General features: G+C 38.8%; 1 protein-coding gene across 2 annotated transcripts in view; it reads left to right on the forward strand.

Annotated features, from left to right (window-relative positions):
* Positions 1-339: 339 nt before the first annotated feature.
* The window catches only part of LOC125022068 (NHL repeat-containing protein 3-like), a 28,331-nt gene continuing 13,033 nt past the window's right edge, over positions 340-15,637 (forward strand). For both annotated transcript variants that reach the window (XM_047608361.1, XM_047608362.1), the window contains exon 1: positions 340-785. In XM_047608361.1, coding sequence (XP_047464317.1) covers positions 500-785 — 286 coding nt within the window. In that variant the 5' untranslated portion in view covers positions 340-499. The remainder of the gene's footprint in view (positions 786-15,637) is intronic.

Consider the following 15,637-nt stretch of genomic DNA (forward strand, 5'->3'; position numbering starts at 1 on the left):
CAACAGCCGTTAGCTAGATTTGCGGAACTGTTCAAACAACAGCCCATAAAATCACAAATTGGCATATTTAAACAAAATCAACAACCAACAGTTCCTCCCATTAAACTCCCTTTTCATTCTTACCTGTGAAAAGTAATGCCATGAGATCTGGTTTGTACTGTAAACCGGTTGGTACACTTCCAGATAAAAATGAATGAGGGATCTTCTCCGATCGCTCCACTTTGCCACATCCAAGATGGCGGCGACGTTGACGTACATTCAGCGCTCAATGCGGCGTCTATGTTTATGTCACATGAGTAAGCGTATTTCGTCACTTCCTACTTAAAGGTGTTTATTTTTTACTGTTCGTGTTCTCTCAAACCGTTTGGATTTAAGAGGAAGTGGTTTCCCTGTGCTGGATTTAAACATTGAAACATCGTAAAAATATCATTTGCGGCTAGGTCGAAAAGTGGCTTATCGCGTGAGATTGTCTACTCTCCTGCGGTGTTCCAGACAGATTATGAGTACGCAGTACGAGTCAATAGTGAAATCACCGATGCTGGTGAAAAAAAGAGACTATACGTGGTGGATGGCTTCCAGTATGGCGTCATTGGTCCTACTCATGATGGTTCTATACGGTACACATCAGCCATGCAGCGCCAGCCTTCGACATGAGTACCGGTTGCACGGCAGACCCCTATATAAACTAGACTTGAGCTGGCCCAAGAACAATGAGCTTTTCACCGGAGAAGTGTTTGGTGTGGCTGTCAACCCATATGCTGGTGTGGTGTATGTGGCACAGAGAGGTAAAACTTTGCTTCATGTTCAAGTCTTTTATTTGTTCTTTGGATTTAACACGGATTACCAAGAAGTAGTGTATAATTTCAAAGCTAAAAAAGCTCAAACCCTCATGCCTTGATAAAGACAAACGTTTCCTTTTCCATTTTATTTATTTTTTGATAACTTTGTGGTAGTTATGCTTCTTGCTATATTTGGCAAAGTATTTTTCGCAAATTTTGATATTTCAAACTCGGATCCCATAATGCCATTTTTATACTGTGTAACCTAAGTTGTTATGGTGTTAGCAGGGCTTAACATTCACTTTTTTGTTCACCAGGCACTGTGGTTAGTTGTTTTCCAAAGTTTCTAGCCATTCAGCATTTTCACTAGCCACAATTTTGTTGTTGGGAAATTATGATTCTCATTGTAGCGTGGATTTAGACTTGGACAGACTTTATTGATCCTTGAGGGAAATAACTTTCTTCAGTTGTCCCTATCTAATAGAGGTAGAAAAGCCCCAAAAATATCTTACTTAGAAAAAAAAAAAAGACTTACAAACTTTTTAAATGTAAATGACCCTTGTACACACATATCAAGAAATGTTAAACACTGCAGGTCATTATCAAGTATTCAACTCCAATAAGGTTCTGCGTAGGCTTTAAGCTCCTTTTATATAAAAATATGCAGTCTACAGTACTAAAAAGTGTGTATTCTTATCACATATTAAAAACCTGTTTAGAACTTGGCTCGCAACAAAATTATCCAGTAATGTGACTTGATATAATTACTCAATGAGATCTTGTGTTAGCTAAAGTGTCTATCTCGTTGCCAGCAGAAGTCCATACAGAAATACTCAGTTGGCAATTCGCCAGTCAGAATCAAGTATTCCAGAGAGCCATGTTCTAATTTTCCTTAATCAGCTTTTTTTCTTTGTTTGTCCCCTCCCCGGGTTTTCTGACACCTTCAGTATGCCTATGGCCTCCACATTAACACTTCACCGCTTCACAACCATGTTTGTGGTTGTGAAGAGAATGCCTGACAACAGTGGCGTAGGTCACAAATGGACCACCGAGCAAACACTGTGCGCACACAGTGCTCATGGGGGTTGTAGTGTCGTATTGTCACTTTGCATTTCGTTTGTTATTGCAGATATTGTTTGCGAAAACTACAATTAAAAAATGTGTATAAAATTCAGCCTGCTGTGGCGTGCTAAGTCGATTTTTCTTGGAGGATTATTAGAGCCTTGGACATTTTTGCCTTGGATTTTGATTCAATTCAATTCAATTCTATTTTATTTATAAAGCACATTTCATGCACAAGGCAGACTCAACGTGCTTTACAAGAGGTATACATAGTTACAATACAAACATTTACATAAAAATCAGTTGGGAATCAATTGAAAGGTATAGGTGCAAGTAAACAATCATATGTATGCCATTTTCACCACATACACACTTAAACTCACACATGCACGCACGCACACACACAGCTCAGCAGAATGCTGTTGAAAAAAGATAGGTTTTTAATCTGTTTTTAAAGATGGCTACTGATGTGGCATGTCTAACTGTGTCAGGCAAGGTGTTCCATTTTTGTGGGGCATATACACTAAAAACTGCTTCCCCTTCTTTGGATCTGGTGCGAGGGATGAGTAAATTGCCACTGCCTGTTGACCGAAGTGTTCTTGCTGGGGTGTAAGTGATGAGCATATCTATGATGTACTGAGGTGCTAGACCATGTAGTGCTTTATAAACCAGGAGCAGTATTTTGAAATTGATTCTTGTTCTAACAGGTAACCAGTGCAAAGATTTAAGAACAGGTGTGATGTGTTGATATTTTTTGGTACCAGTCAGAATACGTGCAGCTGCATTTTGAATTAGTTGTAACCTCTGAATACTTGAATTCGGGAGTGCAGTGAATAAACCATTACAGTAATCTAATCTACTTGTTATAAATGCGTGAATTTATTTTTCCGAGTCTGATTTTGACAGAAAGCACCTAAATTTGGAGATATTTTTGAGATGATAAAAAGATGATCTTGTAATGTGATTGATATGACTTCTGAAATTTAGATTGCTGTCGATAATTACGCCCAGATTCTTTGCTTCAGTTTTGCTATCAAGAGAGAGAGAGTTGAGATGTTCTGCGATTCTCAGTCTCTGAGCCTGTGCACCAAAGATGATTATTTTTGTGTTGTCTTTGTTTAATTGTAAAAAGTTTTCTGACATCCATTGATTAATATTTTTGATACACTGAGTGAGGGATATTATGGGTGATAGGTCCTCTGGGTGTAGTGAAATGTAAAGTTGCGAATCATCTGCATAATTATGGTAACTAAGATTATGTTTGCGTATGACATGAGAGAGCGGAAGCATGTAGAGATTGAATAGCAGTGGTCCAAGAATTGACCCTTGAGGTACCCCACATGTAATGTTCATTGTGTGCAAATTGAATTCACCAATGGAGACATAAAACTGCCGATCATAAAGGTAGGTTCTGAACCAATTGAGAACTGGGCCAGACAAGCCAACCCACCTTTCAAGCCTTTCCAATAAAATTTTGTGGTCAACGGTGTCAAACGCAGAGCTAAGATCAAGTAGAACAAGCAGGAATCGAGATTTTTTTGGAGTCTGTATGTACGTAGATCATTTAAAACTTTGTGAGTGAGTGCCGTTTCTGTGCTATGGTGGGGACGAAAACCAGACTGATAAGTGTCTAAAAGGCTATTTGATGCCAGATAATTCTTGAGCTGAATGTAAACTGATTTTTTCAAGTATTTTGCTAAGGAATGGTAAGTTGGAAATGTGCCTGTAATTTGCAATGACACTTTGATCCAGATTGTTCTTCTTCAGAAGTGGTTTGATGACAGCTGTTTTTAGTGACGTGGGAAATATACCTGACTGAAGAGACCAGTTAATGATATGTAGAACCTCTGGTGCTAGGGAGATAAACGCAGTTCTGAAAAATGGAGTGGGGAGAGGATCCAGGCAGCAGGTCGAGGACCTGAGCTGACCAACAATATTGTCAAGTTCTGTCAGATCTAGACAGTTAAAGTGAGACATGACACAGGTGGAGTTCCCGGAGAAAGGAATGGTGAGTTCAGTGCTAGATTTAAGGGCACTAATGTTTTGTCTAATGGAAATTATTTTGTTATTAAAGAAAGAAGCAAATTAATCACATTTTTCTGAGGACATAATTTCAGAGGGAATGGTGGATGGTGGGTTAACAAGGCTATCAACAGTGGAGAAAAGCACTTTACTATTATTTATATTTTCATTGATAATTTTAGAAAAGAATGACTGTCAAGCCTGTTTGATTGCTTTGTTATAGTCATTCAGTTTATTCTTATAAATGTCATTGTGAACCTGAAGTCTTGTTTTTCTCCACTGTCGCCCTGCCTGACGACACCTTCTCTTTAAGCATCTGATGTCCACTCCATTTCTCCAGGGAGCCTTTGTTTTTTTTTACATATTTAGTTTTGAGTGGTGCAATTTTCTCAAAGACACTTTGTATTTTTGAGTTGAAGTTGTCCACAAGGTCCCCAGTTGAAGATATTGTGGATAGCGACATCTCTTTTACATTCTTCTGAAATGTTTTGATAGTATTGTCATTAATTATGCATCTTTTGAGTAATCGAGAGCTGTTACGTTGCACAGGGAAAGCAGAAACATCAAAATAAATGCAACAGTGATCAGAAAAAGCTACATCCACAACAAGAGGCATTGTAATGTTAAGTCCTTTTGAGATGACAAGGTCAAGAGTATGTCCTTTATTGTGGGTGGGTCCACGGATATGTTGAGAGAGGTCAAATGCCTCTAGCAGACTATTAAAGCTTATGGCATCTGGATCAGTTTCAATGTCAATGTGAATGTCAAAGTCACCAGATATAATAAGACAGTCATAATCAGTGGAAACTTTAGGCAATAGCTGAGAAAAATCTTCCAGAAATCCACATTTGGATTTTGGTGGACGGTAAACAGTTATTATTAAGACTGTAGCTTTGCAGTGTACTGACAAGGCAAGGTATTCAAATGATATGAATTCACCAAGGTGGACTTCCTTACAGCCAGAAGTGTCAGAGAAAACAGCAGCAATTCCACCACCTCTCCTATCAGTTCTGGTGGTATGGAAGAATTTGAAGTTTGGAGATGCAGTCTCAATGAGTGTAACGGTTCCATTTTTATCCAGCCAGGTTTCAGTAAGTAGAGTGAAGTCTAGATTGTGGATACTAATGAGTTCATTTATTAAAAATGATTTATTTGTAAGTGACCTGACATTTAATAGAGCCATTTTTATTTTTATTTTTTGAGGTGCATTTCTGTGTGGGGAGCTGATAACTGGAGATATATGGACAAGATTACTGAGGTTTGCTGAACTGGTGAGATTGTCACTGGACTGCTATTGTGCTTGGAGTGTGAAATTGGTGACCGTCAAACAGTAAGCCATGCAGGAGTGCAGGGTGAGTTCAATGTTCAGGGATAGGAGGCGAGATCCGTACAAGAAAATACACACTGTTTGTTGGAGTCCTTACTTAGACTTATAACTAACCGTACTTATAACTTATAATAGTATAGGAGATGTAGTCCTCCTTAAGCTTCTCCAATTGCTGCAGTTTTAGGTCACACGTACCAGCGTGAACGACCACAGTGGAGACTGATGGACGTTGGGAGAGCAGCTATGAGATGACGTCACTGATGTCCTGAACGAGCGCACCTGGGTGGCAGGAAATGCTGCATCTGCTGATCTCCACGTGTCGGACCATAGAAGTTCTAACAACAAGAACAGGGGAGCGGTCGGCAGGAATATCCTCAGCAGCCTGTTGCCTCCGAGGCCCACCGACAGAAAAAGAAGCGGGGTCTGGAGTGACGCGTATGCGCTGACTGAGGCCCATTCTTCGAGGAGAAGCAGAGCGCTTTCCCCAAGTTGGAGCGGGCGTTGGTAGAGGTGGAGGTGCTGTGCTTCACGGGGTGCTGAGCCACTGAGCTGGACCAGAGAGGGACGAGCCCAGATGTCGTGTGGCCAATGGCACAGAGGGCTGCCGAATCTCCACCTGGGACGCGGGCTTCAGTGAGACAGTTGCCTCAGGTATTCGAGATGCACGCCGCGGCGCAGGTGTAAACAACGGCATGGAGCGGCGTAGTTGGTGTGAAGCCGGAGGAGACGGAGAAGACAGAGCCGGAGGAGAGAGTCGGGGTTCCTCCGTGACAGGAGTAGGATCATCTTGGTCCAGTGGGGAAAATCTATTTTCCAAGTGAATGTAATGTTTAGGAGCGGAGCGGCGCCCTCTTCTGTCTTGACTAGTGATCAGCGACCAGGATACAGGTGCAAATGGGGTGGAGGAGCCCTGAGCTTTGGGCTTGGCACCTTGGCGCATCCAGTGGTCGTGAAGATGACTGTGTCCATAAACAGCTCAGCCTCGCGGATCTGATACAGGTTAGAAATGCGTCCTTCAAGCTCGGTAACTTTCTGAGACAGGCGGGTGCAGCTGCCACGGGATAGTGAAGTGAGTGGAGCCATGATTGATAGCAAACTGTACGTGATGAACGCTGAGGAAACACAAACAGCTGTGGCACTGAGCAAGACTTACTCGCAAGGGCGAGTTATAAAGTTATAAATCCCACACTAGGTCAGCAAGATGGGAAACGGGACTTACCGGCACAGGCCCAAAGAAAGGGCCTGTTGAGTTCGAGCTGCCTCTGGTAAGCGTATTGAATAGCCTGTACGGGAAGATCAGTTCTCATTCAACGGTGTGATTCGGGGTTGATATAACAAACACCGGAGAAGTCGTCCTTCTACAGCTAGCTGTAATGTTAGCTCGGCTGGTAGCTAGCTGGTAGCTAGCGGTATATCAGAGGATCTAAACACTGGATTGTTGTCTTGTATCACACGACAAGGATATCTTTTGTATTACTTCAAAGTTGCCAAAGACTTCCAAGTGAAGGTCAAGACGTAAAATAGAGTATTACAGGAGCTTCTAATTACTGTTTACCCACAGGGTTGATGGATTTTTATTTTGTTTTGTAGTGTGTGTTTTACAAAAATTGTTACGTTACTACCATTAAGGGACAAAAGTCCAGATGTAACCTTGTCATATCTTAACATCGACTTGCTCACCCAACAACCACCCACCTCTCACCACCACCCCTTTAATATTGCTCTGGTCTTCAAGATAAGTGGCCTCTGCGATCCAGTTATTATATGGCCTCCAATTTAATACAATTTATGCATACAATCAACTTAATTAATATATGGAGAGAAAAAAACGCTGGTATGAGTTCTACTAAGTTATCACGCATACAATTTTGGTTGATTTCTAAATATTTCGATAGTAATATTATCAGTGTCAATATCCTCACTACTCCTTTAACAGACCACAAAACAATTTCAGTGCAAATCTCTCTAAATTTTAATATTCATCATAGAAGTTCACATTGGAAACTGAACATCTATTCTAAAACATGACACCGTGTCTAAAACTGTCCAATCATTAATTGAATGCTTTTGGCAAAAATCTTTATTAGAAAACAATTTTTTGTAGTAATTGGGAACTTTTAAAATTCAAATTATCAAAACTCTTGAGAGCATATGAAAGTACGATTGCTAAGGCCAAAAAAGCTGAAGAAGAAACTAATCTCGGAAATAACATCAACAACAGAAAAAACTATTTTAACTAAACATGATTCTCAGCATTGAATCAGTTTGCAAAACAAATGACATGACATTCATAGATTTAAGGCTGAGGGGGACTTTGTGAGAAGTAGAAGAAGGTGGCTAGAGGAAGGGGAACAGAATACTGCTTACTTTTTTAGACTTGAAAATTTCTATGCTAAAAAACACAATACAAAAATTAAATATTGATGGAGCCATTACAGATGACCCTCTTAAAATAGATAAATATTGATCAGATTTTTATTCCAAATTATATGAATCCAAATATTGTGAAGAATCTACCGGTCGATTTTTAGGGTCTCTTACAGGAACCAAAATGATTGATATTGACTTAAAAGAATCTTGTGACAAACCACTAACACTACAGGAAGTTACATTGGCTATTGAATACTTCAAGCTTAATAAATCTCCAGGTACAGATGGTATTACTTCTGAATTTTATCAAGCATTATTCAAAAACTCCAGAACGCTGGAACTTGCGTTCTTGAGGTGTCATGGGCCTAATTTCACAAAAAATTGGTGAAGGTAGGTGCCCACTTGAAAACCCCAATGATATGCCCCATACTGCCTACTGCTGTTGACTAGGCTACTGAGCTGGTGTCTTTTTGTTGATTACTAGTTGGTAGCTGGCGAGCCTGCTGGCCAGGTTTTTTTTGTTGTTGTTTTTTTAGTTGGACAGGGCTACCAGATGGGTTTTGTCTCAGATCCTGGCAGAGGAGAGAAATGTTGATTAACATGTAGTTGCATATCCCATCACTTCTTACCTACTGCTTTTAACTAGGCTAGTTAGCTGGTGTCTTCTTGTTGGTTGCTAGTTGGTAGCTGACTGTTAGCCTGCTGGTCGGTTTGTCAGTTGGACTGGGCTTCTAAATGTGTTTTGCCTCGGATCTTGGCACAAGGGATTGTAACATCTCATCCTGTGTAATAATGAATGGTAGCCCCATTGACTGTATGGCCCAATTCCAAGTGATGATTTACAATCTACTTGTAACACGTTATAAAGTTATGAAGCTTGCTAGGTGAATAGACCTACTGTTAGTACTGAACAGATGCATTTCTGTGTCCTGTGAAGTTAGCATCTTTTTCAATGTCAGTGAAAAGTCCCAGTTTGGGATGAATAAATGATCTGTCTGTCAGTTCGTACAGTCGTATTAATTTCACTCCGTTTGTAAACAAAACAAATATCATTTGATCAGATCTGACTTAATCGTCAGACTAAAATAATAATCACAAACTTCACACAATTAACATTGATATTTTCACGTAAACTTCTTCTTTCGTGCTCCTCCCATTACAATGCGATCAGCGTCCCCCATATTTCATTTGAACTGTGAGTAATTCCCTTACTGTAAGTCAACATCGATGGTAACTTATGGTAAGGGGGCATTAAGGGCTCATTCGCTGACTCGCTGACGTGATGATCTGACAATGGAACAGCCCTCACACACTCAAGAAAATTCCTGTGAACGCAGCCAGGCAAGATGGCTGACAACGGCGCCACCATACCTCAACTCCATGCTGGATTTCCAAAGTGGATGTTTTTAAGAAAAGAAAAATAAGGAGGAGAACTGTAAGAAAAATAGCATTTTAATTATCATCTATCGAGTGTGATGTGATCACTAAGATGTCATTCTTGCTATTTACAAATGCCATGTATCCAACAATTGGTATCCTCTCAATTATAGAGTCTTGAAGTTTGTTTTTCTGGTCCGGGCTAACATTAGCTCAGCTCCTACAAGGTAGAAAATACGCTGTGCCTTGCACACTTCTGCTGCGCGGCTCTGCTAGAAAGGACGATTATGGATTTGGCAAAGTCTTATGGCAATTTTATCAGTGTTTTCGGTGTGTTGTGGCGTAAAACGTGCACACGTATTTTACCCTATGCACTCATGCAGATAAGGTCAGTCTGGCTTGCTTGGGAAATGGAAGGGAATTATTGGGTCAATTTTATTCCTTTAAAAAGCATAAAAACAAAAGAGTGGCCTTTATGGCATCACAAGGTATGATTGAATCATGTTACTATTTTTCAGTTTAGATCAAAGTGCTTTAGGAAGAGGGGATGACTAGACTCAAAGCAGAGACCAAGATGCCCAGCTACCCTGTGAGATCAGGATGACCAGTGGTAGTTGTTTGTTTCTGTTTTGTGCTTTTCAGTGAAAATTTAACTGAGTAAAGACATTGTTTACACAAAAGAAAACTCTAAGTCTAGTCATTGCCAGTATGATAATATTTTGTTTAATTGGATTCCAGAAACAAAATAGAATTAACAGAGGACTGACAATAGGAAAAAATATAATTAATGCATTCATTTAATAGCTAAAGCTGATAATGAACAAATTTCTAGACCCAGGAAATGTCTGTTCTGTTGTAGTAACAAATGTCTGGAGCCAGTGTGTTGCCCATGATGCCCCTGTTCATCCCTGAAGTTCCCTGGTGGATGAAAATATGACCAATAGGATTGGAGTCATTTTTCTAAGCTGCTCTTCTCTGTCCTTAAACAAACCATGTGTGGGGAGCTGTGTCTGTGCAGTTTTTGAATATTTGCTGCACAGGCAGATTAATACCCAAGGAATCTGCAACAATTTTCCTTCCTCACCAGCAGAATGCAGTATAAGATTACACACTTACCACCACATACTTAAAAAACATCTGCAGTATCTTACTACAGTTCTCAAGAGATGTGATCTTCCTTAAGAAAAAGAGGCGGCTCAGTCCTCACAGTTCCCCAACCTGATAAACTTTGGCCTTCCTGTCAGGTAATATGTGATCCAGGAGATAAACGAAGGATCACATGATCAATGCATAATATCTGGCCAGTACTACTAGTGATTTACTTTTGTCTTTTTTCTATACTGTTAACATAAATTAATATTTAAGGGAAGTTAAGTATGATATTTGGTGTGACTATGAGTGTATGTTACAACTGCTGCCTAATCTGAAAATACACAGTAAATTTGTATAAATTCTCATTTTATTAATCCTTGGTTTATTTAATTAGAGGATTCAGTTTATTCAATCTTGGTTATTATTCAGTCTTACTGAGTGTGTGTTACAGTGAAGCCCCCTACCAGCAACATCACACAAACATAATATTCACATTCATATTTATAATGTTGATATTAAAATTAAATCCATAAAATTTTTAAATTATAATTTAGTGATTAGTGATCTAACTTACTGCTGAGTTTTATAGTAGCATATAAACTTGTACAGTTATTTAACTAGTAGTTATAACTGTAGGACACCTAACTGCGAAAAAAAAATATTATTTGATTTTGATTTTAAAATTCAATAATTCTAATTCAAATTCAAAGCATTTTTCGTTACCAGGGTCAAGAGTGAAGGCCAAACCTTTAAAAATCGGTTCATTTTCATTTTCTGTTTCTTAAAAACAAAAAATAAAATCGTTAGAAGACAGAAACAAAAAAACGCCCGTTTTTTCATTTTGTGCGACCAAAAGTGGCCGTTTTCAAAGTAAGAGCAAGTAAGCTATAAGGACCGTGCTGTGTATGTTGTTTTTCAAAACAATAAAAGGGTGTGTCTCACACGCACGTTACTTTTAAAAAGTACTTAGTTTTTGGGAAAAGTAACTTGTAACTATAACTGAGTTAGTAACTGAATTACGTCACTATAAAAGTAACTAGTTACCAGGGAAAGTAACTATTGCGTTACTCTTCTTTTTTTTTAGTTTAAATATGTCTAATAATTGATTTTTTTCTAGGTTTCATAAGCCATTTTCATAGAGTAGAATTGCGTAGACACGTACTAACACAGAACTTTTAATATTTATTGCACCTCAGGCCCAAGCCACAATTCCCTTAATTATGCAGAATTTAAACCTTAATAAAAAATAAACAAATGAAATTCACCCCTCTACAGTTGTCATGAATAGTGAAATACAATTGAGACGAAAATTGTTTTTGTACCAGGCTGTTTGACACGTTTAATAATGCTGTAAGGTAGGGCTTTTTAACATGGGGTCTAACATGGAGACTTGCTCTCTTTTGTAGCCAGCCTCAAATGACCACTAAAAGAAATGCATTTTTTTGCACTTCCACATGGGCTTCATTGCTCAATCCCAATTGCCGTTTGGGCAGCCCGAGCAGATCAAGGGCCCGTTTCAGAAAGCAAGCTTATCAAACTCTGAGTGAAAACGTTAACTCAGAGTTGACTGTCTCTGTGATGTCAAACTCAAGAGTTTTCGGTTTCAGAACAGGTGATAAGAGTTAGTTCAATTAAATCTGAGTTAAAGTTAACCTGAGTGGAGCTTGTGTATGAGGTTTTAAAAAGACCTTATCAATGTAACGCAGAAAATATGATTCACCGTGTCAACAGGTGAGATAAAGGCTTGATCTTTGTATTTCTCCCGGTGGAGCTGGAAGTACTAATGACGCCATATGTAGAAAACAAACATATTTTTGACAAAAAAAAAACAATACTGTAGACAGTACAGTGGTAAAACTAAGTCCAAGAATTTTATGTATAAGAAATACAAGAAAAACACATAGGTATATTTTGTACATGTATTTTATAACATTAAAACATTATAACATAAGTGCTGATACAGATACTTAGAAACATACACATTATAACAACATTGTTCACACATGTACAGCAAAAGAACTAGAGCAAAAAAAAAATAAAAATGTTTTGTCTTGAGTGTTCTACCATTTGTTTGATTGAAAACAGTGAACAAAAATCTCTGCCCTTCAGAGACTGGTCTTTACGGGAGTAGACCAAAACTAGAATGAGCTGAAGCTTCTACAATGATACAGTCTGTCAGGCCATGAGTGACAAAATCAGAATGCAACAGGCAGATAAATCAACATCAGAGCGAAAAACCCGGATCGATGTGGCATTCCTGTTCACATTGAAGCAGCGTCGAGCCGAGCCGATAAAATCCCGGGTTGAACCTTTCATATGTGAAAGGGGCTATAGATACCTACACCCATATATCCTCTGGCGCTCATTAGAGCGATGTGCTTACAGTGTGGCCATCTTGTACAGTGCTGCTTGGTCCTGCGTGCATTACGTTAATAGAGAAAGGATGTGTCTACACAAGTAAAGTGATATAAATCACTCATTTGTCATAAGTTTGTTTCAGGTGAGCAAAAGTAATGGAACAAATCATCTTAAAGTAAATAACATTTAATATTTAGCGGCATAACCCTTGCTTGCAATGAGTGCCTCAAGCCTGCGACCCATCGACATCACCAAACTTTTGCATTCTTCATTTTTGATAATAATCCAGGCTTTTACCGCAGCTTCTTTCAGTTCTTGTTTGTTTTGGGGGGTTTCTCCCTTCAGTCTCCTCTTCAGGAGGTGAAATGCATGCTTAATTTGGTTAAGGTGATTGACTTGGCCAGTCTAAAACCTTCCACTTTTTTCCCTTGATGAAGTCCTTTGTTTTGTTGGCAGTGTGCTTTGGGTGCATAATAAAATTCCTCCCAATTAGTTTGGATACATTTCTCCATAAAATGGCAGACAAAATGCGTCTGTACACTTCAGAATTCATTCGGTTGTTACCATCATCAGTTACATCAGCAATAAATATTAATTAGCCTGTTCGAGAAGCGGCCATGCATGCCCAAGCCATGACATGACCTCCACCATGCTTCACAGATGAGCTTGTATGTTTCGGATCATAAGCAGTTCCTTTCTTTCTCCACACTTTGGCCTTTCCATCACTGTGGTAGAGATTAATCTTGGTCTCATCAGTCCATAAGATTGTGTTCCATAAGATTGTGTTTGTGGCTCATCTCTGTATGTAACAATGATCCTAATTTCCCTTTATTTTGACATTTCTGTCCTCAACTCCATCATTTCCTTTACCTCACTTCCTTTCTATTTTCTCCCTCTCACCCATTGGCTCTTGTTTTTTTTTGTTTTTTTTTTACCTTCTATCACTCGCTCATTTACCTGATTGAGTTCACCTGTTCACTCCTTATTTAAAGACTGCTTTCCCCTTCACTTCTCCTTTCCTCACCTTTGCATGGGGCAGCAGTGCTGGTAAGAGCTTCTTTGTCCATTTACTCTTTAGTTTTATCCATATTTCATATGGAATCTTAATTCTTTACTAAGGACATTTAAACCTAATTTCATTTATAATAGAAAATTCTGAGTTCTAACTTTATTTTGCTTTCTTTCAGATTTGATAACCCATGTGTCTTGGTTTTTTCCCTCCTTTCTTCAAGTGCCAAATTGATTATTGAATTCCTTATTTGATAAATAAACCCGTTCAGCATACAATTCTTCGACTCCTGTCTGCAAGCATTCTCACCGATGCTCCTATGATGATAGGGAACATGTAATTTCTGAACCTCCTATTCAACACTGTACTACTTTGCAAATTTCAAATTTCAATCTTCCGATTGTTACTACTAATGAGTGGTTTGTATCTTTACAAAGCCTCTATAATTCTGCTCTCTGAGTCTTCTTCAAACAGTGGATTGTGATACCTTCACCCCTGCACTGTGGAGGTCGTTTGTGATGTCACTTACTGATGCTTTTGGGTTTTTTCTTTACAGCTCTCGCAATATTTCTGTCATCAACTACTGTTGAGTTCATGGAAACAATGTATTGTTCAACTTCGCTATAAGAAGCAATACATGGGGCCTTTTTGTGCTAATTTGCATGTATGAATGTAACATTTCGGCAGTAATTGATGATTCATGATAAATGTGTCATTGGGATTTGCCTTACTTATGTTAATGTCAAATAGCCCAAACAACACATCTTTCTAAAACAGCTTACAGGTTATTGTTTTTTTTTTTTTTTTTTTCCAACATCATTCACAATAAAATTAGAAATGTTAATCCATAGGTTTTGCACAGTGGTACAATGCCAAAATAAATGTAACATTTTCAATACTTATAGAAGAAAAAGTGCAGGTCTCATGAGTCTGTCTCTTTAATCTACAATAGAATGATAGTTGTGTTTGAACCCTTTAGGCATGTACCCCATAGTCAATGCAGCGTCTATGTATTTATGTCTATGCCTACATCAGTACTCCTGCCCCTCTGTGCATGAAGGAGAAGGGGGGGAGCATTTTAAGTTTGGATAACTTGTCATTGCCCATCTGGCAACACTGAGCTAAACAGAACCAGAAAAAGAACCACCTGTGGGATAGCGCGCATCTTATCTGCACCAGAAGTATCGCTAGATTAAAAAAGCTGTTATTAGTTTATTGAATTGGGACAGTGCACATTAATCAACGTTGATGCATTAGTCATCAGTGTAAATGCAACGGTCTTAGCCCAGATGCTAATTTTCAGCCGTAGTCCCAAGGTAGCTACACAACACAAAGACACTTTAGAACAACATTCATACAAAAGGCAATTACAGAACCCAACACAGTCAATGTCGACAGAAACCAAAAAGGACACAGACAGACAGTATCAGATATGTGGTGGTAACTTGTTCCAGCTTTGTGTACCTTTTACAGATAAAACTGTTTTGGAAAATTTTGTTTTATGACTCGGTACATTACAGTCACCTCTAGTTAGAGCTCTCGTTCTTCGTCCTTCAAAGTTTTTTCTCTGGATAAATTCATTCAGAGGTAGGGTGGCAAGATCATTTAAAACTTTGAAGATGAGATGGGTATCCATAAAGATTTGATAGCTATCAAGAATATTATACCTTTTTAGGATGTTACAGTAATGAAAGTGAAGAGGTTTCCTGTCTAAGATTTTAATTGCCTTCTTGAAGAGAGACTTGATAGGTTTTACTGTACTTTCATTTGCGTGTGTCCGAGTTGTAAATCAGTAATCTATGTGCGGAAATATCATAGCATGCATCAAGACTTTAGCTGTTTTTGATGTGAGAAAAGGTCGTATATGATTGAAGTTTGATAGATTGAATTTATCGGTGTTCGTGATTTTTTTTTAACATGTGCTTTAAATGACTGGTCCAAGATATGTGAACTCTTCTACATCAAGTCTCTCTCTATTGACCGTTCCAGATGGTTGATCGTCCTCTGCTGACTGATGAGAGAAAAACATGCAAACAGTCTTTTTTAGTATTGAGGTGCAAACAAGATCGATTAAGCCACTCAGATATAGGAGTTGAGGACAGCTGCAGCACCTTTTCTAAATGTGTTATGGAAGTCCTGGGTCGCTTCACAAAAACAGCAGAATCCAAAAAGCGTAAAAAGGAACTACCTTGGGTGAAGGATGATGTGATTGTGACTCCAGATATAGGATATAGTGCAGTG

The sequence above is a fragment of the Mugil cephalus genome, chromosome 16 (genome assembly GCF_022458985.1).
Source record: "Mugil cephalus isolate CIBA_MC_2020 chromosome 16, CIBA_Mcephalus_1.1, whole genome shotgun sequence".
NCBI classification, from domain to species: domain Eukaryota; kingdom Metazoa; phylum Chordata; class Actinopteri; order Mugiliformes; family Mugilidae; genus Mugil; species Mugil cephalus.